The 26,856-nt window shown below is 36.5% G+C and overlaps 1 protein-coding gene across 1 annotated transcript; it reads left to right on the top strand.

The window, feature by feature from the left end:
- Window positions 1–16,739: 16,739 nt before the first annotated feature.
- On the top strand, window positions 16,740–23,121 carry LOC132165402 (probable methyltransferase PMT26). The gene is made up of 9 exons (XM_059575944.1): window positions 16,740–17,046; window positions 17,879–19,079; window positions 19,163–19,312; window positions 19,883–20,153; window positions 20,380–20,490; window positions 20,585–20,759; window positions 21,976–22,248; window positions 22,358–22,552; window positions 22,652–23,121. The coding sequence occupies exons 2-9, from the start codon at window positions 17,916–17,918 to the stop codon at window positions 22,878–22,880; spliced, it is 2,568 nt and encodes an 855-aa protein (XP_059431927.1). The 5' UTR covers window positions 16,740–17,046; window positions 17,879–17,915; the 3' UTR covers window positions 22,881–23,121.
- The last annotated feature ends 3,735 nt before the right edge of the window (window positions 23,122–26,856 follow it).

Below are 26,856 nucleotides of genomic sequence, written 5' to 3'. Positions count from 1 at the left end.
AAAATGGGTGATCCTGTTTTTCTATATATATTTGTTTCTTCTAAGTGATGGGTGATCCTCTTTCCTATACAAGGCTATTTAGTTCTTCCTTATAATTCTCACCATGATAGATCCTATGATTTCTTTTCCATTAAGGAAAAAGATCAAACTCTCTTAATAGATCGAATTTTTTTTTTCTTCATTTTTTTTTTTGCTAAATAAAAAATTATTAAAAACCTCAACAAAAACACATATCCGCAAGGCAATTCGCATCATAATCTTAGAATTTTTTTTTAAAAAAAATTTTGTCGTTGTTTGTTACTTTGTTGTTTGGTGAGTCTGTGTCACACCACATGTTACATGTATTATTGTTTGTTGTTATTTTTATTTAATTTTGTTGTTGGTGAGTCGGTGCCTTTATTTCCCTTTGAGTTTTGTGAATTTTGGTAGCAACGCAAAAGATTATGAACTTAATTAAAAAAAAAAAAAAAAAAAAAAAAAGAGAAGAAGATAATCAACTTGGAGAATGGAGATCATTACTCTTAGGCTTGTCCCTCGTTTCCCCTTTTTCACCTTCTTTTTTTTTTTTTGGTACAATTTTACGTGTTAGATGTGATAAATGTATACTGAATGTAAACACAGATGCCTTTCTTTCAGTTTTTATTTTTATCTATTTTGAGTCTATGATAGGTCATAGCTGGAGGACACTTTTCTAAAAAATTTTTTATCTACTTTGAGTCTATTTTTCTCTACTTTTGGCGTCTCATTCTCATCCATGGACCATAGTCATGTGACTTAACTCCACTCTTAGCTACCAATTGCATATTATAAGGTCATTACAATTTACAATTTATTATAAAACATGTAAGCTGACAATACTAGATTGCTCACTACTTAAGCTTTCTTCCAAATTCCAATTGAATGCTAAGCTCAGAACGGGTAATAATCGTCGCCGATTTCAAACCTTTTGGTTTAAGACATACTCAACTTGGTTGGAGTACTCAGAATCAAAGGATGTTATGTTTTGTCTTCAATGCTATGTTTTTGCTAAGAAACCAACATGTCGTCCAGGATTAGATGCATTTACAGGGAAATGTTTTAACAATTTGAAAAAGAAAAGTGATGAGATGAATAGTTCTTTAATGAGACATGTGGGGAAAGATCCAAATTCACCACATAAAATTGTTATGAAATGTTGTGAGGATCTAATGAATCAGTCAGGGCATATTGACAAGTTAGTTGAAATACAAATATTACAAGAAACAAAGAATAATCAGTTGCGGCTCAAAACCTCTATAGATAGTGTTCAATGGCTAGCACTCGATCGCACTGCGTCTGGATGCTTGTGCTTGATCCAAAACTTCTAGCATTTTTTTCCCAAATTTCCCTTTAAGCGCGAGACTTCTAGAAATGCTTCCTTTTCTTCCATAACCTACAAAAACACAAAAAACACAAAAAGAAAATAAAAAAACACAAAATAACAAGACTAAGAAATTAACAAGTGTAAATTAAGGGGCTAAAACTTACATATTGCTAGTCCCAAACTTACATATTGATATTCCCTTAGCAATATGAAACTAAAAACAAAATGAAAAACAGAGAACAAAAAAATAAATCCATCTTTCGTGGGATGTACGATTGCATTTAGCGTATGCAACAGGCCTTTTAAACCCTAGGCATTCCCTAGAGGACGAGTAAAGTCTCATGAAGGTTTTCCAGGAATGTTACCCACAAACATTATGCAAAGTTCATGTTATCCAAAAATTGAAGTATCACTCAAAACCATAATTTTCATTCATTAGCAAACTTAAAAGGATAAGCTCTATCTTCTCAATGAATTGGAATTTTAAAATCTAATTACTTACAAAAGACAGGCTTAGACATCACAAGTTCGAAACAGTGTAAAGTGAACTAGCACATAACTATGAAGCTTCTAATGATTTCTAATGTGCAATGTCTCAATATCTCAAAGTTCATTGAAATCCCTATTAGAATGAAAAACCATGGCATAACTTTCTTTTTTCTTCTTTTTGGTTAGGCTGTGCAGTGTTGATTCCCTTAAGCTTTTTAATTGATCCTAAGTCAATGATTCCTAAACCAGATGGTTTTAGGGCATTAGGTGTAAAGACACCCCTAAGGACTTACTAACTCGAGTAAAAAAAGGCTACGAAACCAAACTAACCATAACATTAACCAAATCAAAATTCTTCACATTTTGACGTGAACACTCATTGCTTACTGAGGCAAGAGGTCCAGTTACTTAGTGAGAAGTTTATCAATGATCATCATTGTAACGACCCAGGGAAAAGAGCTAGCCACATCTACGTTATTACCCCAAAAGGACTAGTCAATTTGGAGTTTCCCTAGCATTCATTATAAAGCCCAGTTTTACCTAGTAACTAGGCAATGTGGAACTTAGTACCCATGACTATCTTTATAAACTACATACTTTATGTGGGCTTCTTCTCATCTTCCCAATATGGGACCGGGGTGTTACAAACTCCCCCTCTTAAATTTCTGACGTCCTCGTCAGGGCCACATCATGTAGTGCTCTAATACCACATGTCCTGGAGTTAGTAGGTGGCTTTGATACCACTTGTAACGACCCAGGGAAAAGCGCTAGCCACATCTGCGCTATTACCCCAAAAGGACTAGTTAATTTGGAGTTTTCCTAGAATTCATTATAAATCCCAGTTTCACCTATTAACTAGGCAATATGGGACTTAGCACCCATGACTATCTTTATAAACTACCCACTTTATGTGGGATCCGGCTTACATGCTGTTATTAAAATAACAGCATGCATGCTGTAGTTGAATTAACGATCAAGATTAAATTTTAAAGTTGACTTACTTTTAGAAGCATTTAATAGGAGAGAAAAAATGAAAAGATATTTTGAAAAATTCAATCTTTACCGTTGATTAAATTACAGCATACATGCTGTTATTTTAATAACAGCATGTAAGCCAAATCCCTCTATGTGGGCTTTTTCTCATCTTCCCAATATGGGACCGGGGTGTTACAAACTCCCCCTCTTAAATTCCTGACGTTCTCGTCAAGGCCACGTCATGCAGTGCTCTAATACCATATGTCATGGCATTAGTAGGTGGTTCTGATACCACTTGTAACGACCTAGGAAAAAGCGCTAGCCACATCTGCGCTATTACTCCAAAATGACTAGTCAATTTGGAGTTTCCCTATAATTTACTATAAAGCCCAGTTGTAACATCACACCCCAATGACACACAATATTGTCCGCTTTTGGCTCCCCTCGAACCAGACTTCCCAGGAGGTCACCCATCCTGGTACTACTCCAGCAGAAGCACGCTTAACTGCGGAGTTCTGATGGGATTATGACCATTACGGTCTCAACAACGTGTTGCTGTCATTAAGGGTGTAGTATACATTTAAACACATCCTCATCTCCATACCCAGGCGATGTGGGATGTCACAATCACCCCCTCTTAGGACCCAGCGTCCTCGCTGGCAACCCTCATGGGATTAACCCATTCTTGGCGTCCGCCCCAGCGAGCGCCCGCTAGCGACCTTCATGGGCTTGTGCATGCTCCCCCCATCTCAGGCTAGGCAATGGCTCTGATACCATATGTAACATCCCACCCCAATGACACACAATATTGTCCGCTTTTGGCTCCCCTCGGACCAGACTTCCTAGGAGGTCACCCATCCTGGTACTACTCCAGCAGAAGCACGCTTAACTGCGGAATTCTGATGGGATCATGACCATCACGGCTTTAAAACGCGTTGTTGTCATTAAGGGTGTAGTATACATTTAAGCACATCCTCATCTCCATACCTAGGCGATGTGGGACGTCACACTAGTTTTACCTAGTAACTAGGCAGTGTGGAACTTAGCACCCATGACTATCTTTATAAACTACCCACTCTATGTGGGCTTCTTCTCATCTTTCCAGTATGGGACTGGGATGTTGCAATCATATTATTATTTTTTATTTTATTTTTATTATTATGCCAAAGTATCCACCTAACAAGTCTCCCAGCTTCCTCAAGACATTAAAACATACACAACAGACTCTCATGTTATACCCCACAAATTATGTGCTAATGTGCTTGTGTCGGATCAGATCAAACATGTGAATTCTCATATGCCTAAAGTAAGTAACCAAACTTAAAACTCTATCATCAGATCATGTGTTCAAAATTTTAAGCTCACCAATGAAAATCACAATTTTTTTTTTTTTTTTTTTTTTTTTTTTTTTCAGATCAACCAAAATTTTAAGACAAACATGAACATGCATTTTTTTCAAAAATGTAGGGACAAAGTATGTGTGTGTGTGTGTGTGTGTGTAAAGTGTCTCCCATACCCCTTAAACTTAAATTACACATTGTCCTCAATGTGTGTATAACATGGAAAGATCTTACCCGAGAGATGGAAAAACTGACTGGAACAGGTATGGCTCATAGCATCCCCCTCAAACTTGAATACAGGCACACTTATCCCTGAAAAACAAACTACTAAAATTAAAAGGAAAACAAACAAAAATAAAAATAAACAACCAACAAAAATAAAAAGGATATTCAACCCCACGAGTGCTAAGTTTAATGTCTTCAGCCAGACTGTTGGTAGTAGCTTCAGTACTACTATTCTGGGGAGATGCATTTGAGTTCCACTGAATGTGGCTCAAACACTCGTGGTAATTCTGCATATTAGATAGAGTAGAGTGCCAAATCTTCATCTCTTGGTGCAAAGTTCATTTCAATGTATGGCTTCACTCTATGTCCATTCACCTTGAATATCTAATTCTTTTTTGGGCTATGAACCTCCACTGCTCCATGAGGGAACCCATTGGTGACAATGCAAGGACCAAACCATCTAGACTTGAGCTTACCAAGGAAGAGTCTTAGCTTTGAATTATAGATCAACACCTTCTATCCTATATGAAACTCCTTCCTGACCAGTTGCTTATCATGATATGCCTTGGTTCTTTCCTTGTAGAGCTTGGCGTTCTCATATGCATCACGCCTCAAGTCCTCAAGTTGATTCAGTTGCAGCTTTCTCTTGTCACCTGCTTGTTTCATGTCAAAGTTGAATTTCTTGATGGCCTAGTACGCTCTATGCTCCAACTCCACTGGTAGGTGACACGCCTTCCCAAAGACCAACCTATATGGGGTCATGCCAATAGGGGTTTTGTATGCAGTTCTATAGACCCATAATGCATCATTCAAGCGCAAAAACCAATCCTTCCTACTGGTATTCACTGTCCTTTCTAGGATGCTTTTGATCTCTTTGTTGCTTATCTCCACTTGACCACTGGTTTGAGGATGATATGGAGTGCCAACTTTATGTGTGATCTCATATTTCTTTATCAAGTAAGCAAAATCCTGATTATTGAAGTGGCTAGCTCCATCACTGATTATTGCCCTTGGAGTCCCAAACCTAGTAAAGATGTTGTCCTGCAAGAACTTCACAACAACTTTGTGATTATTAGTTTTTGAGGGGACAACCTCGACCCATTTAGACACATAATCCACACCCACAAGAACATATAAATAACCAAATGAGTTAGGAAATGGGCATATGAAGTCAATACCCCACACATCAATGAACTCTACCACTTGAATGTTTTGCAATGGCATCTGAGTTCTAGATGAGATGTACCTGTCCTCTGGCATCTATCACAAGAACCACAAAACCCAACAGCATCTTTAAACACATTAGGCCAATAAAAACCAGATTGTAATGCCTTAAGTGTTGTTCTTTTAGCTCCAAAGTTCCCTCCACAGGCAAATTGATGACAATGCTATAATATGCTCATGTGCTCCTCCTATGGCACACACCTTTGGATGATTTGGTCAAGGCAGAATTTGAAAAGATAAGGGTCATCCCAATGGTACTGTCTAGACATAGACATCAACCGCTTCCTTTCCTGACTAGACATTCCTAAAGGAAAAACTTTAGGAGTTATATAATTAACAATATCTGCATACCATGGAAGTTGGACATCTATTTTATAATAACTGCTTATCTGGAAAGTTTTCACTTAAAGGAAGCTCATTTCCTTCTTCATCAGGAAATAACCTGGATAGGTGATCCGCCACCACATTCTCACTACCCTTTTTGTCCCTAATCTCAAGGTCAAATTCTTGTAATAAAAGTACCTATCTGATCAATCTAGGCTTTGCATCTTTCTTAGCAAACAAATATCTCAAAGCGGCATGGTCAGTGAATACAATAACTTTAGAACCAATCAAGTATGACCTAAACTTCTCCAAAGCAAATATGACATCAAACAATTCTTTCTTAGTAGTAGAATAATTTAGCTGAGCATCATTTAAGGTTCTAGAAGCATAATAGATAGCATGAGGTACCTTATTGACTCTTTGACCTAAGACAGTTCCCAAGGCAAAGTCATTGGCGTCACATATGAGCTCGAATGGAAGGTTCCAATCAGGTGCCATCATTATTGGTGCAGATGTGAGCAAAATTTTCAATATGTTGAAAGCATTCATGAATTCATCAGCCCATTCAAACTTGACATCCTTGGCTAGTAGTGCACAGAGGGGTCTAGAGATCTTAGAGAAATCCTTAATGAATCTTCTATGGAACTAGGCATGCCCAGAAAACTTCTTACATCCTTGGCCGTCATAGGAGGAGAGAGTTTGGAGATGATGTCAATTTCGCCCTTATCTACCTCAATGCCCTTGCTGAAAATGGCATGACCCAGCCCAATGCCTTCTTGTACCATAAAGTGGCACTTTTCCCAATTAAGCACTAAGTTGCATTCTTCACACCTTTTGAGGACAATCTTCAGATGATTGAGGCATTCATCAAAATTAGAGCCAAAAAAACTAAAATCATCCATAAAAACCTTAATAAATTTCTCCACCATGTTTGAGAAAATGCTCAACATGCATCTTTGAAAGGTGGTGGGTGCATTGCATAGTCCAAACGGCATCCGTCTGTACATAAATGTGCCAAAAGGACAAGTGAAGGTGGTATTTTCTTAGTCTCCTGGTGCTACTGCAATTTGGTTGTAGCCACTGTATCCATCCAGAAAGCAGTAATATCTATGGCCAGCTAACCTCTCTAGCTTTTGATCAATGAAGGGCAGAGGAAAATGATCTTTTCGGGTCACCTTGTTCAGTCTTCGGTAGTCAATACATACCCTCCAACCAATGGTTATTCTTGTAGGTACCAGCTCATCTTCTTCGTTTTTCACCACTGTGATCCCACTCTTCTTCAGCACTACTTGAACTGCACTTACCCATTTACTGTCTGAGATGGAGTAGATAATGCTAACATCCAACAATTTCAAAACCTCAACCTTGACTACCTCCTTCATACAGGTTGAGTCTTCTTTGTGCATCCCTAGTTGGCTTTGCTTCATCCTCAAGGAAGATTTGTTGCATGCACTTGGCCGGACTTATGCCTTTGATGTCGGCACTAGTCCATCCTAACGCAGTTTTATGCTCTCTAAGAACTCTCAATAGCTTCTCCTCTTCCCCAAAACTTAGGTTTGCAGCAACTATAACAGGTAGTATATGGTTCTCTCCCAAGTAAGCATATGTGAGATGTTCTGGTAACTGCTTCAGCTCCAATTCTAGTGCCTTGATAGTAGAAGGGACAAGAGTAGTATTAGTAGGCACAAGAGTTTCAAAGGGAAGGGTGTACTTACTTGGATGATGCAGAGAGGTCTCACGTAAACTCGTATGTTTAAGTTTGGAAAACCTAGTTTGATGAGGAAAAGGAGTCTAGCCACATGTCCTTTTTTTTTTTTTTTTTTTTTTTTTTTTTTTTTTTTTTTTTTTTTTTTTTTTTTTCAGCATATGAGTGCGCTTGATTGCAGTTGTGTGATCGATCTTCTGTGTTGGGCGCTCGAGCGCATATGCGCTCAAGCCTTCTTCTTGCTCACGATCACATGTTGCGCTCGCTCCTTGGCTTGGGCGCTCGAGCGCTGATGCGCTCGAGCCTAGGTGTAGTGCGCTCGATCGCACTGCATCTGGATGCTTGTGCTTGATCCAAAACTTCTAGCCCTTTTTTTTTTTTCCAAATTGCCCTTTAAGCCTGAGATTTCTAGAAATGCTTCATTTTCTTCCATGACCTACAAAAACACAGAAAACACAAAAAGAAAATAAAATAACACAAAATAACAAGACTAAGAAATTAACAAGTGTAAATCAATGGGCTAAAATATGAATATTTTAGCACATAACACTAGCATTCCAAGCATGTACCTTTAGAGGTCACGATGAAAGCACTAAATCGAAAAATTAAGGTAACTTCATTAAATTGATAAAGCTCTGTAATGCCCTGTGAAAATCAATTAACTGTTAATTAACTCTATGGTTCGTCTTCCAGCCTACATTCTTCACGGGACAAGACTCAGGGATCATTATCTCTCCTAACCGAGAGAATACAACAAAGACTTTTAAACTACAAGAATAGAAAGCAACAACTAAATTCCACACATACAATCATCAGACTAATGATGAAACATCATAATATAAATAGGTCATACAATGTGCTGGTCATAGACCGACCATCAAAATATTACATCCCAAAATATAAATTTCTGGAAATAAGGTAATAAAATTAACGCATAATCGTGAGTAATGCCAACGCGATAACGATCTCTATGATGCCTGCCTATGTGGTTCGTCCATCATCCCACATGGATTTCGGGTACACTGGATCCACATCTTAAAAAATGACTCTAATCAAATCTTGAACAATCACCCAAGTCTGGTCCATAAACATCTCCCTCTATGCTAGCTAGACCACGTAATTTATACATAATGGAGGGGAAAGAATAAAAGGGGTAAGTCTTTGAAGATTTAGTGAGTAATAATGCACACAATATCCATACCATTTAATGATGAACTCCATTTGGTAAAGAATGCAACAGTTTAGATGTGACAGTTATTCGTGGATGCAATATAGATATAATACATACTTATAATTATGAGTAACAGTGATAGTTCAACTGTATGGTCTACCTAAGATTTTACCCCTTCTCAGTAGGGTTGGCGCTATCTCGAGGGACCTGTAATACAATGCTGGTGCCCCGAACATTGTACGCTACAGTCCATAATACTAGCAGCCCGACCGAGTCCGACCTCGGGTGGCCCACCTTACTAATGATGTACATAGTGTAGTAACCGCTCATTAAACCTGCGCTGGTCATGAAATAATCATTGGATCCAAGGCCCATGTAACAACATACACATTTGACCATAAAGTTAACATGTATAATAAATCCATGGCCGTTATCCCACACGTACCAGTGTACCATGTTATATGATGCAATTAGCCTTATCCGTATTTTACATGCATGCTTTTACAAATCTTAATGTTATTATCTTCTTAAGTAGCACATTTTCACAAATGATAGAGTTCATGTGCCACAAAGTGTATATTGTGGGAGTTGTAAATATGCATGTTTTGGTACACAAAATAGTCGTGCGATGTGAGAAAATAAAGGGCAAGCATTATGTGAGTTAAAACTCACCTGGGGCAAACAAGTTCTCCAAGTACTCCTCTAAACGATCTAGGTTCTCCAAATCTGTGAAAAACATTCTATTAGTACTAAGTCCAACTGAAACGAACCTAGAACATGGAAATATAGGCTATCGGACAACTGGCCAAAATGACATTCCCTGGAACGCTTCTGGCCGGCCGTACGTCCAGGATCTTGGTTGTACATCCACCTAGAAGGTTTAGGTAGAACCTTATTTGTTCCAAACATCTTGCTATCCTCCCAAACTCGTTTTAAAGCTACCAAAAATATTTCTAGGACCTCCTATCTCAAAATAATACCTCCAATGCTCAAGAAAATCCGCTCAACAAAGATGAAATGCTAAACCAAACTTAAACAAAGATTAAAGGCATAACCTAGTTAGAGGCTCAAACCAACAACTAAGCTAGTCTAGAGAAGCAATATAACAACTAAAGAGAAAGCTTACGCAAAGAAGGTTACCTCCTTGAAGCAAAACCTCCAAGAAACCACCTCTTCTCCTTCAAGAACTCATAAACTTACAAGATCACTCACACAGGGTCTCCAGAGGGTTCAGGGGCAAAAATGGAGCATAAAAGTCGAGGGGGTAGGGTATTTATAGGCAGGAAAAAGCTGTGAGCACTGCAGGGCTGTTCTGAAAAGCGGAATACGTATAGTACTATTGGGGCGTGCGTTCGCGTACTGTTTACCCATAGGACCAAAGGCTGCATCGTATGTACATGCATTAACCAATGGTCAACCAAAAGTCAGTGTACGTTCGGGTGGTCCACATGCGTACGTCTGTGTACTATTTGTAGGCGTACATCCGCGTGGTCCTCCATGTGTATGTATGATCAGAAAGTCCAAATTTTCCAAAATGCCCTCCCAGCTATTCCTAGTGACCCAAAACCCAAATTAACTCTCTAACTAAGATACTTGAGCTTAGTTAATTATTTGGGTCACTACAAGCTCCTAGCAAGCTATAATGATGATGTTGCTGGACTTGTCTTGAAAAATGCTCCAAAAAATGCCAAATTTACATCACATAAAATTCAAATGGAAATGCTACATATCATTGCAAATAAAGTATGGGATGCGATTCAAAAAGAAATTGGGAATGCCAAATTTTGCATTCTCGTTGATGAAGCTTGGGATGAATCAAAAAAATGAGCAAATGGCTATTATTTTGAGGTTATTATTTTGAGGTTTATTGATAAAGATGGTTTTATTAGGGAGTGATTCTTTAATATTGTGCATGTAAAAGATACTACTGCATCATCTTTGAAAAATGAGATATGTGTTATTCTTTCTCGTTACAACCACCGAATCGAGAATATTCGAGGCCAAGGATATGATGGAGGTAGTAATATGCGTGGTGAATGGAATAGGTTACAACTACAATTAGCTTTAGTTGCAGCATCTAGAGAATCCAATCATATTCATTAATTCTTTATCCAGTTGGCTTCAATTATTAATATTGTTGGGGGTTCTTCTAAACGTCATGATGAATTGCAATCTATTTACGCTCATGAAATTGAAATTTTGATTGCTTCTAATGTAATTGAGACTGGAATGGGGGCAAACCAAATTGATACTTTGCAACGACTTAGAGATCCTTGATGGTCATCTCATTATCAATCTATTTGTAGCATGATAACAATGTTTGGTGCAACTTGTTCAGTTATCAACAAGATCTCAAAGGAGGGAGCTAATTATTCTCAATGTGGTGATGCTGAAGCGGCTTACATGATATTAACATCATTTGAATTTATTTTGATATTGCATTTGATAAAAGAAATTATGTGACTCACTAACATGCTTTGCCAAACTTTGCAACAAAAATCCCTAGACATTTTAAATGCCATGAGTCAAGTTTCAACTACACAATCACCCATTGAAACGAGGAGTGATGACGGGTGGGAGCCTTTGCTTGCTACTGTTAAATCATTTTGTGAAGAAAATGATATTGATATTCCTATTATGAATGCTCATTATACTAGAGCTCAAAGTAGATCTCATCGTTAAGATGAAGGGTCTCCAACAACGGTGGAGCATTATTTTAGAGTTGATATATTTACTGTTGCAATAAACTTCCAATTACAAGAATTGAAAAATAGATTTAGTGAGTTGGCTGTGGAATTCCTCATTCTTAGCGTCGCTTTAAGCTCTAAAGATGTATACAAATCATTTAAGATTGATGATATATGCAAGTTAACTAAGAAGTTTCAATTGTAGCATTATAAGCTTGATGTGCCAAAGTGATATAATCATAATTATTTGATATTGTCCGATGTCGTGTTAGAGTCCAATAAGGAGAGTAAATCTCCTAGTCCTAGGTTGATTCTAATTCTACACAAATCAGAATCCAATATGGAAAGGTCTTAGCATGAAATAAAATAGAATCCTAGTCCTCGCCAAATCAGGTCTTCTATTGCTCTATGTAACTATTCTTCTATTTAAAGGAGAGACTATCAATAAACAGATATGAGCTGATTATTGTTTTATAATATAATTTACTTTGTTTTGGAGGTTAAGGCTCCCTCGAAGTAACCATTAGAGATCATGGCTCTTTCGAAGTAGCCGATTTATCCTTGCTATGCTTCATCAAGATTTTCAAAATATATTTACATTATCTGAATTATGCAGAGGATTGACATTTTCAAGAAAGTCAAAGATTTATCCTTTGATTGACAGATTGATTCGCCTAGTGTTGACTCTCCTTGTTTCTATTGCGACTGTAGAACGAGCTTTTTATGTCATGAAACTTATAAAGATTAGATTACGTACATGAATAGAAGATGAGTTTCTTGTAGACCAATTGGTAGTTTATACTGAGAAAAAAATTGCTAAGAATTTTCACTTCAGAGATGATAATGGATGAATTTTATTCCATTAGCGATCGTCGTCGAGCGTAATTTAAAGGAGAAATGTTCTTTTTTTGGATTTTTTTTTTTTGTTTTTTTGTTTTTTTGTACATGTCTATAGCAAAATATGAAACTTGTGTATTCGAAAAGAAAGTTCTCTTGATCTTTTCTACGATGATTCTATAGACATGCAACTTTTGTAATAGCGTACAATTTAATATGAAATTAAATTTAAGAGTTCTTTGTTTTTATTTAGCATAAACACGCACAAACATACCTATAAATAAAGACTATATATATCTATATATTTATGTATTATATAAGTTCGTCCCCCAATCCAAAAATCCTAGTTCCGCCCCTGATTAGTAGATTAAGAACAAAACCATATGCTCTTTTTTGTATGTGCCATTGAGATTAACTCGTACATAGAGTTCTTTTTGTTGTACACAGGGATTCAAGCATGTGCCTTCCAACTAGTATATATATATAGCATAATTTCTCTGTATTTTTTTTTTTTTTTATTTTTTATTTTTATTTTTTATTTTTATTTTTTATTTTTTTTATTTTTTTATTTTTTATTTTTTTTTATTTTTTATTTTTTATTTTTTTTATTTTTTATTTTTTATAATTTCTCTGTATTAAAATATCAATGATTGTTATTAGAATTATACCATATTACTTCTTCATTTCTTTTGTAAAATATGGAGAGTTTATATGCAAGCACTGCATGACCGACAAGGCTGAATTATGCAAGGAGCTTATGGAGGGTGTTACAAAAGCAAGCACTATCCAGACTTAAGGCCTGTTTGGAATTGTGTTTGATGGGCTCAAAAGTGCGTTTAATATTCAAAAAGTCCGTTTAAAGAAAAAAGTATTCGTTTGGTTCAAAAAATTAAAAGCGATTTTAAAGGTTTAAAAAGCATAAAAATGACCAAAACCCACTTTTGGCAAAAATTTAAAAATAAAGATTTTGTTAAAAAACGCTTTTTAAGTTAAAAGTTCTATGTTTTAAATATAATTTCAAACATGCTCTTACAAGCTAAAAAAAAACAAACACTTCTGCAAGCACTAAGGGACTATTTGTTTAAAAGTTTTGTTGTGGGTATTTGTTTGAATAGCAATACGAAAATTGATATGATATAAAAGTGAAACAATTTATTTATTTATTTTTTTTGGTGAGAAAAGAGCGAAGGAAATTGTTTGATAATAGAAAAAGAAAAGAAAGAAAACAAAAAAAAAAAAAAAAAAAAAAAAAAAAAAAAAAGGTAAAAGAGAGGAATGTTTTGCCAAACCCGCCCTTAATTCTTTTGTAAGTATCTCACTTGAGTTTCAGTTTGTACATATTTTGCTCCAAGCTGATCAAGATGGCATCCATGCACGGTGCACCCAAAATTTGTGCATAGCCTAGAATCCAACGGTCAAACAGTAAATCGCAATGAGGTTCACCATAAGCTCACCGTCCTCAAGTAGTAGAAGATAATTTCTGTTAGTTTATCGCACCTCTTCCCAACCTCACGGGGATCTGCTCCTTTCATCGGCTTCCTTTTGTAGGATGTTATTGTTTCAAAGTTAGTTAGATCTTTGGTTTACTTAAAACATTACTTTGATCGTGTCATTTCTTGGTCTGTTAACCAAGATTCAGAGGACCAAGCATTTTTTGGCCCATTTCTTATTTATTTATATTTTTTGCATTGTATTACTGTTTTGAGTTTGTTGTTGAGGTGCGAAACCCTTTTTCAGTTTTTTATTACTGTTTTGAGTTTGTTGTTGAGGTGCGAAACCCTTTTTCAGTTTTTTATTCATTTACCTTGCCTTATTTGCTCGAAAATAAAAAATAAAAAAAAAACCTCACAGGATCTGGATCCTAGGAAATTAGGAATTGTAGAAGGCAGCGAACGGCGCGTCTGAGTTATATTTGCGTACACCAGCGTAGACATTTAGAACCGTAAGATCATCATGGTGACGGTACATGATGCTGCCGGGCCCAGTCAAATTTCCAACAATCACGCTTAGCGGGACCCAGGAATGGAGCTGTCGGCAATTGGATGATCTCTCTCGAGTAAAAGTCGGAAATTAGTGTTTGTCATATAAATTTTGTTTTTTTCTAGATTCGTCTTTATTATCATTAGTCGGTGTTTGGTTTAATTCAGGCACATGGCGCGTCTTGCGGTCTTCCTGACGGAAAATTCTCTTGCACCGACATTCACTAATTAAAGCCAGCACTCAATCATTTTTAATAAGAGAAATGATTGAACGTGTTTGCATGGCCTGCTCTTTTATTTATTTTTTTGTATTTTCATTTTGTTATTTTATTATTATTTTTGTTTCCAATGAAATAAGACCCTAGATCCTCAGAAAAAAAAAAATTATAATTTAAAAAATATATAAAAAATTATATATAATATAAAATTATATAATTTCATATAATTATATTTTTTAAAAAAATATAATTTTTTCAAAAAATATATCAAGATGACATGTGACGACTTTTGATTGGTGTTGACATGACATTCTGTTAAGTTTTGAATGAAATTTTAACAGAAGTACTGTCTTGATCTTTATGAAAATCACATATAACTCTAGTGATAGAAATGAAGCCTTAAAAGGAAAAAAAAATAAAGTATTGTGGCGACTTTTGATTGGTGTTGACATGGCATTCTGTTAAGTTTTGAATGAAATTTTAACAGAAGTATTGTCTTGATCTTTATGAAAATCACATATAACTCTAGTGATAAAAATGAAACCTTAAAAGGAAAAAAAAAATAAAGTATTGAAACGCTAGGGGCAAAAGAGAAGTAATGCTACAAGTCCCTCTTATGTTCATCTTGAGTCTCTTTAAGAATGATATGACTATTAAAATCACAATTGGACGTGTAATTGATTATTATTGAATTTTGATCAAATAATGATTTTAATAGTCACGTCATTCTTAGAGAGACTTAAGATGAACACAAGAGAGACTTTTAGAATTATTTGGCAAAAGAGTATTTAACCCTTAATATAAAAAACATAATATTAATCTTCTAATCCAGATATAATTTTTTGTTTTCCTTTTTGAGTTCTCATACCATCACTGTTATGGTCTTAGATCTGTGATGGATGAACAGTAACGATCGATTTTGACTCTTGCGTGGATGGCTTGGACCAATTAATAATCTATTACAATGGCATAAATGTCGCTTGCAGTGGCTGTCTTACTTGAGTCGGTGCTTCGATTTCTTCTTCTTTAGATAGTGGATCGGCTGTATGTTTCACGTCGTTTTGTATTAGCCGTAATACTATTTATATTACCGTCACTATCAGTTGCACATTAACATTATTATTATTATTTTTTAAAGTAAAGCTTTAAGACTTTAGTTAATATATCAAGATGAAACAATTTGTTCATTAAGTATAATATCTAAGATGGATTTGGGATAAACTTTCATTTGTTATTGATTTGTGGCTGTTTTTGCAAGGTAGTAAGTTGTTGAATTTACTTCTTGTTTGATGTGTCTCACGCGTCAAAATTGTATACTTTTTAATACAATTTTTGCACTGTCTATCAATTGTTCATATCGACTCCAAAGTTTATCCTCCCAAAGTTGACATCGTTTTTCAATTTAAACATCAAAGTTTCAATTTTTGCAATCCACCTCCACAAAGTTTCAATTTTTTTTTTCAATTCGACCAATATTATCCCAAAATTCCCATATTGCCACTAATTTTTTTTATTTTTTTTTTATGAAAAAAAAAAATTTAAGGGTGCAAAATTGGCCAGATGAGCAAATGGGTGGCTACGGCCACCCTGAATTTTTTTTTAATTTTTTTTTTATAAAAAATAAAAAAATAAAAAGTAGGGGCAATATAGGAAGTTTTTGATACAATTGGTAAAATTGTAAAAATTAAAACTTTGGTGTTCAAATTGAAAAACGCTGTCAACTTTAAAGTGATAAACTGTAATTTTCCCTTTATTAAAAGTCCAAATTTATTTTGTATCAGCTTATGGTTACCTTATGGACATTGTGCATAAAGGTATATGTGTTGTAATTTTTTTAACAGAATCTAAATTACGGCATATGTGTTGTAATTTTTATACAAATTATGCACCAAATTTTATATTGAATAAGGTGAAGGCCATCATTACGGTTCATAATTATCATGAAAACTTAAAAACTAAGCAAACGTTATACTTTATCAATATGTGATGAAGTGAATTATCATGTTAGTGAAATTTGACCTACTTTTAGTTATATCCATTGAAAAACCATATATTGTTAGTGAAATATGACCTACTTTTAGTTATATTTACAACAGTTGAGAAAGAATTGTATAATAAGAGGTTAATATTGTTTTACTGCGGAGTTACGATTTTACTGCACCATGTCGTGTGTAAATATATTTATCCCCACTGATTTTACGGCCTTCTTGTGGCAGGCTCTCTCTCTCTCTCTCTCTCTCTCTGCGTTCTTCAAGAATCAAAGGCCGTCCCTTTCTTCCTCTCTTTCTCAAATCTTTCGAATTTATTATTTTATAATACATGGATAGGAGGAAGTAATTTGAAGAGCAAGCAACTCCAATCCTCGCTTTCTCTTTGCTATTAATAGTCATTCACTTCTTCGATTCATTCTCTGTTCCAAGCAACAATCAATCTCTCTCTCTCTCTCTCTCTCTCTCTCCCTCTCTCAGAAAATGGAGGACTAGCCTCTACCTCTGCTCCACTCAGATCTGCTCTCATTTTTCCGATAAAGGTACCTGGAATTCGGTTTATTCAGATAGCTGGATCTCTTGCCATTCCTTTGATTATGTATTCTTGTATTTTCTTTTTCTTTCTTTCTTTCTTTTTTTTTTTTGTCTGTGTGTATGTGTTTATCACACTCGCATTTGAGCTGAATTAATGCTAGATTTCCTAATTTTCATATTCTAATGTTGGTGAATTCCATAGTTGTAATGCGATTACATGCAGATCTAATGCAAGGTCGTTGATTTTGTTTGTTTCTTATTGCGTATACTTTGGCCCAGCTATTTCAGCCGATTTTCGCTAAGATGCGGTGGAGATCTATTTAGTTTCTCGTGTATTGTGTCCATAGTGACTGCTCTTAGGTGTCATTTCTTGATTTCTTGAATCTGAACATGAATAGGCTGTATGTTTGTGAAGTTCAAGGTTTGGATGCCATTTATGAATCATAGTGTTGGGATCTCGGTGATTACCGCATTGATTATTTGTGTACTTTTGACATGGATTTATGTACTAATTGAGCCTTTCCACTTACTAACTTAAGCTTTTGAGATGGATGCTCTATGAAACGCTACTAAATATAGTCATCATTTTGATATTTATTGGTATTGATAGGCCAATCTGTTGTCTTTCATCATTAAATGTTTGAATCTAGTACAGCAGTTAATGGGTTTTAGTAGTTGCAGATTTGGACATGTTGGCAATTCTTTCTTATTGTTATTAATGTCGTAGACTAGGTGGATCTTGTTGTTAGACAGAGGTGTGATTGTTGAACTTATAAGTCAATTCTGTTGGATTTGTTGGAGTTTTGTTAGATGGGTTTTGACTATGTTTTGATTTTCCAGGTTTTAAATTATCCAGGAATAGTTGTGTGAAGAAAACATGGCGTTAGGGAAATATACTAGAGTAGACAACAGAAGATCATCGTCATCTTACTGCTCGACAGTGTCGATTGTAATTTTCGTGGGACTTTGCTTGGTTGGCGTTTGGATGATGACATCATCGTCCGTGGTTCCTGTGCAAAATGTGGATGTGCCCCAGGAGAATAAGAATGAGGTGAAGGGAGGAGTGAGCGAGAAGGATGTGGGTAATACTCCGCAATTTGAGGATAATCCGGGTGATTTGCCTGAGGACGCAACTAAAGGAGACATTAATGTGAATTCTGAGAGCAACTCTAATTCACAAAAAGTCCAAGATGAGGAGAAGCTGGAAGAGAAGCCTGAGGAAAAGCCTGAAGAGAAGCTGGAGGAAAAGCCTGAAGAGAAGGCGGAGGAAAAGCTTGAAGAGAAGCCGGAGGAAAAGCCTGATCCAAATGAAGATACTAAGTCAGATGATGGATCAAATACTGAAACAGAAGATGGAGAAAGAAAAACAGATACCGAGGAAACTAAAAAAGATATCGAGGAAACTAAAACAGATAAGGAAGAAACAAATTCAGACGGTGGGGAGACAAAAACTGATGGAGGTGAGAATGGTTCTGATGGACAAGGTGATTCTGAAGAGGGCTCTGGTGAGAAAAAATCTGACTTGGATGAGACCGAACAGAAATCTAATTCGAGTGAGAGTGAGAAGAAATCAGAGAACCTGGATGAAACAAAGGAAGAAGAAAAGGTGGATGGTCAGATAGAGGAGAAGGTGGAGCAAAATGATAATAAGGAGTCGGATGAAAAATCCAGCGAGAAAAAGGAAAATGGTCAGGCCCCAAACCAGAGTTCAAGTGAGGTATTTCCTTCTGGGGCTCAATCGGAGCTTTTGAATGAAACTACTACTAAAGTTGGGGCTTGGTCAACTCAAGCGACAGAGTCAAAGAATGAGGAGGTTCAAACATCTACACAACAGACTGGTTATACTTGGAAAGTTTGCAATGTCACTGCTGGGCCTGATTACATCCCATGCCTCGACAATTTGCAAGCAATCAAGAGTCTTAGAAGTACCAAGCATTATGAACATCGAGAGAGGCACTGCCCAGAAGCATCCCCCACCTGCCTGGTTTCTCTTCCTGAAGGATATAGACGCTCAATTGAGTGGCCTAAATGCAGGGAAAAGGTATACTCAATAAAATTATATCAAATTCATTTGTACTTTGTCTTCTTCTTTGTGAGATGAACTGATAAAGCACTTTCCTGCAGATCTGGTACTATAATGTTCCCCACACCAAGCTTGCGCAAATTAAGGGACATCAGAATTGGGTGAAAGTTACTGGCGAATATCTTACTTTTCCTGGTGGGGGAACCCAATTTAAGCATGGTGCTCTTCATTACATTGACTTTATACAAGAAGTAAGTCATTTGATACTTATCAAACTCCATTATTTCCATATTACCTTTCATGCTGCTCTTGCTTCTTCAACTTTTGTACATTAATTGGTTGCATTTTTCTTACCAATTGTATGCGTGCTTGTTTGTGAGTGTGTACACAGAAATTTGTTCATTGTTCTTTTGACAGTTGATGGGTACATGACGCTTCTTTCTGAATATCATCATAGTTCTCTAAACCATGCCCTGAAACCCTGCTTTGGAAAAATTTCCTTTCAAACATGATGATTTAAGCAACCTTACATCTAATAAGTAATAATTGTTGGCTCAAACTTGTGAGCAATCAAAACCAATTAAGAATTGGGGAAAACATGTCCTGGAAATAAGGAAGCTTTATTCCGCTAGGAAATATTCTCATATATTTTTCTGCTTTAAAAAAAAATATTTGACATTATTTTTGATTGGTTATTAATTAGCTATACACAATCTTAGTTAGTTCTCACAACGCTTGGGAAAAAATGTTAATAACGAGTTTTTTTTTCCTTGACATTGTTGAACAAATTTTGCTAAATTTCAATGGCATGTTTTATGCAGTCTGTGTCTGATGTTGCCTGGGGGAAACGCTCCCGTGTTATTTTGGATGTTGGATGTGGGGTTGCTAGCTTTGGAGGCTATCTCTTTGACAGAGACGTGCTTGCTATGTCATTTGCTCCAAAGGATGAACATGAAGCCCAAGTTCAATTTGCACTTGAAAGGGGAATTCCTGGTATATCTGCTGTGATGGGCACAAAGAGACTTCCATTCCCCAGTAGAGTTTTTGATGTTGTCCACTGTGCACGCTGTAGAGTTCCATGGCACATTGAAGGTACACCAATGGTTAAATTTGGAGAGTGGTGATTGAATGAGCTCAAAGTGATTCAAGCTTGATATTTTTTAATGCTGTTTTCTCTCTTACTAAATTTGAAATCTTATTTATATTTTGATGTTTTGGGTCTTGAACCTACCTGCTCTGACAGATTGTCGTGATCTGGCTGGCGTCCATTTGACAGTTCCCTTTGTTTTGGAAGTTAACTTCTAATTACTCTATGCAGGTGGTAAACTTCTATTGGAGCTGAACCGTGTGTTGCGACCTGGTGGTTTCTTTGTCTGGTCTGCTACTCCAGTTTATCAGAAGCTTCCTGAAGATGTTGGAATATGGAGTGGTAGGTTCTGAATCCCTTATTTCTGAATCGCTTGACAGAGCTTGAGTTGATAATGAATCTCACAACTTGGGCATTTTGTGGGAAAATTTTGCAGCGATGAAGGATCTAACAAAAGCAATGTGCTGGGAACTAGTGTCGATTAGCAAGGATAAAGTAAACAAAGTAGGTGCTGCTATATTTAAGAAGCCTACTTCTAATGAGTGCTATGAGAAAAGATCAAAAAGTGAACCTCCTATGTGCCCAGAGCATGATGATCCAAATGCAGCCTGGTAATCTTTCTCAATAGTTGACACATGAAAGTTATATTATATCATCGAATGTAGAATTTAAGGGTCTGCTTGGCAAACTTTTCAAAGAGTCTTTTCACTTCTCAAACGCAGAAAACTCTCTCAAATAACCAATGGATTTTTGGATGTGGCCCCCACCACTAACATACTTTTCAAAACAAACCACAAAACTCGTTTTTTTAAAAAATAGCTTTCCACAAAATAGTTATAAAAAAAAATACACAAAACACTTCTTTAAAAATAATTGCTAGGAACTTCTGGCATCCCTGCTGTGGTCACCATGAACTTCCGGCAACCTCGAGGTGGCCGCTAGGAACTTTCGAAGGCCCTGCGGTGGCCGCAATGAACTGTCAATGGCCTCCCAGTGACGATTAGGAACTTTTAGTTGCCCTGTGGTGGCTTCCAGGAACTTCTGGCTGCCATATGGTGGCTGCTAGGAACGTCTGGCAGCTTTGTAAGGGTTGCCCGGTGGCCTTGTGGTGCCTGCCATGAACTTCCGCCAGCTCCGCGTGGCTGCCATGAACTTTTTGATGGGCCCGTGGTGGCTGGCATGAACTTCTGGCCACCTTGCGATGGCTGCAACGAACTTCTGACAGGCATACGATGGCCAGGAATGTCCAGCTGCCCCGTAGGAATGATGGCTCAGCAGTGACCATTGTGGAGCGTAAATTACAATATTTTTGTTCTTTTTAAATTTTGGGGAACACTATTCAATTTTTTATTTTATAAAAACACTATGCAAAATTTTACCAAACGAATTTTTGCTTGTGGATCCCACATGTAACACTTTTTTCAAATCTATCTTCCACCAAATCAATTTTCAATTTTTACTTTTTTCAAAACTCTTTTCAAAATCTAAAACAAAAATCACTTCTCAAAATTTTATCAAATCGACCCTTAGATTTCCTTTTTCCTGGAGATTTGTTGGCTAAAGATTCATTTTGGTTGGAGTAAAAGAAATATGCTCTGGTTATGGCTGAATGAGCCCAGTGATATGTTTTCTACTCTGTAACACATTTTCTCGGTGTTCCTAAATTTGCACAAAAGACTGGGAAGAAACATAAACTGTGTCCCCCGTTAGCTGAAAGTTATTGCCAAAAAAGCATTTTGTCTGATGTGAACCCAGAACCCAGAATCACCCATAATTTTCTAGCACTGTGGCTAACCGATTGACTGTTTATCTGCTTGATGGGCATAGGAATGTGCCGTTGCAAGCGTGCATGCACAAAGTGCCTGTAGATGCATCAGTGCGTGGATCACAATGGCCAGAGCAATGGCCAGCTAGGTTGGAAAAAGCACCTTACTGGTTGTTGAGTTCTCAGGTCGGTGTTTATGGTAAAACTGCTCCTGAGGATTTTACTGCAGATCATGAGCACTGGAAACACGTAGTGACCAAGTCCTATCTTAATGGGATTGGGATTAACTGGTCAAATGTGAGGAATGCCATGGACATGAATTCTGTTTATGGAGGGTAAGCAAAATTGATTTGTTTCTTGAGTAGCATTTAGTTCTTTCGATTGTTTGGGTGGGAGAAAGCTTTGTTTATTCTCTTTGCTTCTGATATTTGCTTGTGCTTGCAGATTTGCTGCAGCTTTGAAAGACTTGAGCGTTTGGGTCATGAATGTGGTCTCCATAGACTCCCCAGATACGCTACCCATTATTTATGAACGAGGTCTATTTGGTATATATCATGATTGGTGTGAATCATTTAACACGTACCCTAGGTCCTATGATCTTCTCCATGCAGACCATCTGTTCTCCAAGGTTAAAAAGAGGTGTGTAGAAATAATACTCCACTTCTCTTTCTTCGCACTAAAATATTGTTTGCTTGATTTGTTTTGCTCTAATTTACAATTGTGTGCGGGGTCTTACAGGTGCAACTTAGTTGCTGTAGTCGCAGAGGTTGATCGGATCCTCAGGCCAGAAGGAAAGCTTATAGTTCGTGACAATGTTGAGACCATCAATGAGCTGGAGAACATGCTCAAGTCCATGCACTGGGAAGTCCGCTTGACCTACTCTAAGGACAGTGAGGGATTGCTGTGTGTTCAGAAGTCCATGTGGCGGCCGGAAGAGTCGGAGACGATCAAGTATGCAATTGCTTAAGCTTGTGGGTGTGCTTGAGGGAGTCATACTGATTAGATATTCTTTGTTGTTGTTGCTTGGCAATTGCTATTCATGGTAACTGTACTTCTATCTTAGCACATGTATCATGTTAGATAGGTCTTTCAGTCTCTTGTTATTTTTAATCACGGATTTATATGTTTGTATTTCTATATTAAGAGGTTGTCAGAAGTTTTTACTGTAATATCTTATTATATACGAGTCATTGATGGAGAAAATGAAACATTCTTGCAAGTGTAAAGAAGCTCAATGGTCAAAATTTCTAATGTAACTAAGATTTTGGAATTTATGACTGGTGAAATGACGTTTTTGTGCTGAATTTTTGTACATGCTGTTTTGTTTTACTCTTTGCAATTTACTGAAATTGTGTATGGCAGAGGGCTGCTTCTGCCTCCCTGGATAGAGAATATTTTGTGCATTCAATTTCAATCCTTTTTATTTAAAGTAACTTGAAGTATGGATATCTACTTATGACTTTGTATTTTTTTAAAGCCGATGACAAAAATCCCTGTTTGAATGGGAGTTTCCTTAAGGTGCAAATTTTGGCATTGCCCAGAATAACTGGCAAAAATAGACGGTGGACAAGCAGCATCGAAGTTCTTTATTGGACTCATTTATTTTTGAAAAATGCTTTTTATTTTTATCTTTTTATATTATTTTATTTTGCGTCAATTTTAGTTGAGTTGGCCTGCTCCATTCATCATTAGTTTTTTAATTTTTAATATTTTTTTAATATATATATATATATATATATATATATATATATAAGGATGGATGGAGCATGCCAACTCAGTATGTATGCTAGATGGATGTTAAGATACAAAGAAGCATTTCTCTTTATTTATTTATTTATTTTTTCTCTTTTTTACGAGAAAATTAGAAGCAAGAATAGACGGTGGAAGTATGTGAATATGGCATTTAACCGAGCCAAAATGAATTTGTAATGGCTACGAACAAGTAAAAATTGTGAATTTGTAATGGCTACGAACAAGTAAAAATTGAGAAATTCAATTGTGATAATTGGACTCATCAAGTTTGATAGATGCCGAAGGAGTAATATTGGGTAGAACAAAGGTTGTTGAGATGTCTGACGTTGCCATTGCGTGCGAAGGGATTCTAAATGAAATGGTGGTTTAAGATTAGGAGGCTCTGATACCAAGTTAGAAATCAAATTTGAAATGCTGATAGTGATAACACATAATTGTATTACTTGTGTATTTATATACAATTACATTTTTTTGTTTTTGAGATAACATTTATGTTTTGAATTTGAAAATATACATGGAAAACTGTTGTACAATTAAATGATATCAAAATGTATTATTGTGATGAAATTCAATCTATTATGGGCTCTTTTCATTTGTTGCATTTTCTGTTGTCTTGGTTCTATTTTATCTGTTGACACTTGGCCCAAATAGGGGTGGCCAAACTGTCCCAAAAACTTTTGTGGGTGGTTTTGGCTGCCCCTATTGCGCCCCATGTGGTGGTCTGGCCACCCCTATTCTATCCAATTAAGGGTGGATCGCCACCCCCATTCCGGCTAGTGGGGGATTGCCAAGTCACCCCCTTGACTCAAATGGGGGTGGTTGAGCTACCACCAATTTTTTTCCCTAAGAAAATAGGGGCATTTTGGCCTTTTCATCTCCTAAAAATCCATGTGTGGCGCACATGGGCCATATTCCATTAGAGAAGGCGGAATTTGTTAATGGATAGGTAAAATTGATAATTTTAGAAACTTTAGGAGAGAACATTGCCAATTTTTAAACATTTGAAGTAAAATAAAAAATGTGGTTCAACTTTGGAAGATAAAATGTATTTTTCTCTTAAAAGAAGAAAATGGTAGGAGAACTATGTATTGAGAGATCTTGAGGCACTCTTTACATAGTTACAATAACGGGAAAGTCTACCACGACCCACATAAAATGATTGGACACTCAACTCAACAACCTTCTTCTCCCTAAAAAAAACCTCTGAGCTTTTGTAAATTACTACTTGTGAGAGTCTATAATCAAGTCCATAAGGTATGTTTGTACTTTAAGTAAAGATATCTAATTATCTATGTCATTTTATCTTGTTCTATTCTATTTCAGATCTTGTTGATTATTATTATTGTGTGTTGTTACATTTCTAGCCGAAGTAACACCCATATGCATGTGTTTGCTTCAAAGCCTATATTTCCTATTAGCCATCGAATGACATCACATAATATAGAATGACATCACATAATAATAATAAGATAGAATGTATTAATTCATGGTTAGGACATGATAAGGATGATTATGGACATATGTTGCATATACAACATAAGTCTGAAAATAATCTTAATAATGTTTGTGCTAATCTAAATAGTATTAGTGATAGTAGTCACTCATGGTTTTAAAAATCTAGAAAAAAAAAATTAAATAATTAATCATAATTACATTGAGTCTAAGTTGATGTCGATAGAAATCATGGTAGATAAAATAGATAATGAAATAAAACAAATAAGTTCAATAGTTAATTTAGACCTCAAACAAGAGACTAAAGAAACTTTAAATGAATTACCTAATAAAATAGAAAGTATCACTTTAATGCAGCAACGCAGAATTAAGCATTTTCAATCATGAATATTGTCAAAATTAGGCTTTGTAATAAAATTGAATATGAGTTTCTCACTCTTTGATTGTAATGCCCCCAAAAATAAGTTGATTAATTCCACCTATCTTGGTAGGGTTACTGACAATTTCTCTAGTGCAGTTAATTGGTAATTGACTAAGTGGATATGTAGTGACAAAAATAATCAACTAGGCTAAGATAGTTTGGTTAGGGGATAATTGGACTTTGGGTCACTAGCCTAGAGGTCATTTTTTGGGGATTTCAAACTCTTTGGCTAAACACTCGTGTGGGGACCATACGAGCGCTCGCTTGTCAATAGTACACGAGTGCTCGTGTAGGGACTAGTCCGAGCGTATGTTGACTTTTGGTTGACCATTGGATATTGCCCGAACATACGACTGCAATCCAAAAACCACTAGGTAAACAATACGTGAATGCTCGGCACTGTAGTACTGAGTGCTCGTTGCTCTGCAGGCTAGCTCCTGTAGAGCCCTCAACCTTTTCTCCCTATAAATAGGACCCCCCATTTGACCCCTTAAGCTTATTTAGCCTCTGTTGCCCTTTAGAATTGCTGCTTGAGTGTTGTTGTGAGCCTTGAGTGGTTGCCTTGGTGTTCTTGGAAAGAAGATAGAGCTTCTTGAGGTTCTTGATGTGTCAAGGTAATCATCTCTCTCAAGTGTTTTCCTTTAGAAGTTATGTTAGCTTTATGGTAGCTTAGTTGTTAGAAACCTAGACGTTGAAGTCTTGATCATGTTATAAGCTTTTTCTTTTCCGTTAGATTCGTTTTTGTTGCATGATGATGTTGTTTTGGGTTAGGAAGTGTTAGAAACCCTTTTTGTGACCCTAGAACTTGCAGGATGGCTTGGGAGGGCATTGGACCAAATGAGGTTCTACTTGAACCTCTTTGGCCGAACGCTTGACCTAGGGTCCGAGCGCTCGCCCATAAACGCTTCAGGGGAACATCATCTCGGCTCAACGTCCAATAGCCCCTACTTTATATTCTAGGTTCGTTTTAGCTTGAACTTAGGACTAATAGTAGGCTTTCCACAAATTTGAAGAACTCGGACCCCTTAAAGGACTTTTCGGAGGACTTATACGACTCAGGTGAGTACGAACTCACATAATGCTTGCCATTTCTTTTCCCGCATTGTACGACTATTTTGTGTACTAAACATGCATATTTACAACTCTCATGAAATACATTTTGTTGCATCATGAACTTTACCATTTGTGAAACTGTACTACTTAACAAGATAATGGAACGATGAGACTTACAAAATCATGCATGTAAAATACGAACAAGACTAATCGCATCATATGACATGGTACACTGGTACGTGCGGGATAACCGCCATGGGCTTGC

Source organism: Corylus avellana, chromosome ca11 (assembly GCF_901000735.1).
Source record: "Corylus avellana chromosome ca11, CavTom2PMs-1.0".
NCBI classification, from domain to species: domain Eukaryota; kingdom Viridiplantae; phylum Streptophyta; class Magnoliopsida; order Fagales; family Betulaceae; genus Corylus; species Corylus avellana.
Note: the sequence above shows the minus strand (reverse complement) of the source record. Positions and strands in the feature narration are given on the sequence as shown.

Coding starts and splice junctions, on each gene's coding strand:
- LOC132165402 (XM_059575944.1), top strand. CDS start 17,916: ATGGCGTTAGGGAAATATACTAGAGTAGACAACAGAAGATCATCGTCA. Junction 20,154..20,379: donor AGTTCCATGGCACATTGAAG/GTACACCAATGG, acceptor TACTCTATGCAG/GTGGTAAACTTCTATTGGAG. Junction 20,760..21,975: donor GATGATCCAAATGCAGCCTG/GTAATCTTTCTC, acceptor TGATGGGCATAG/GAATGTGCCGTTGCAAGCGT.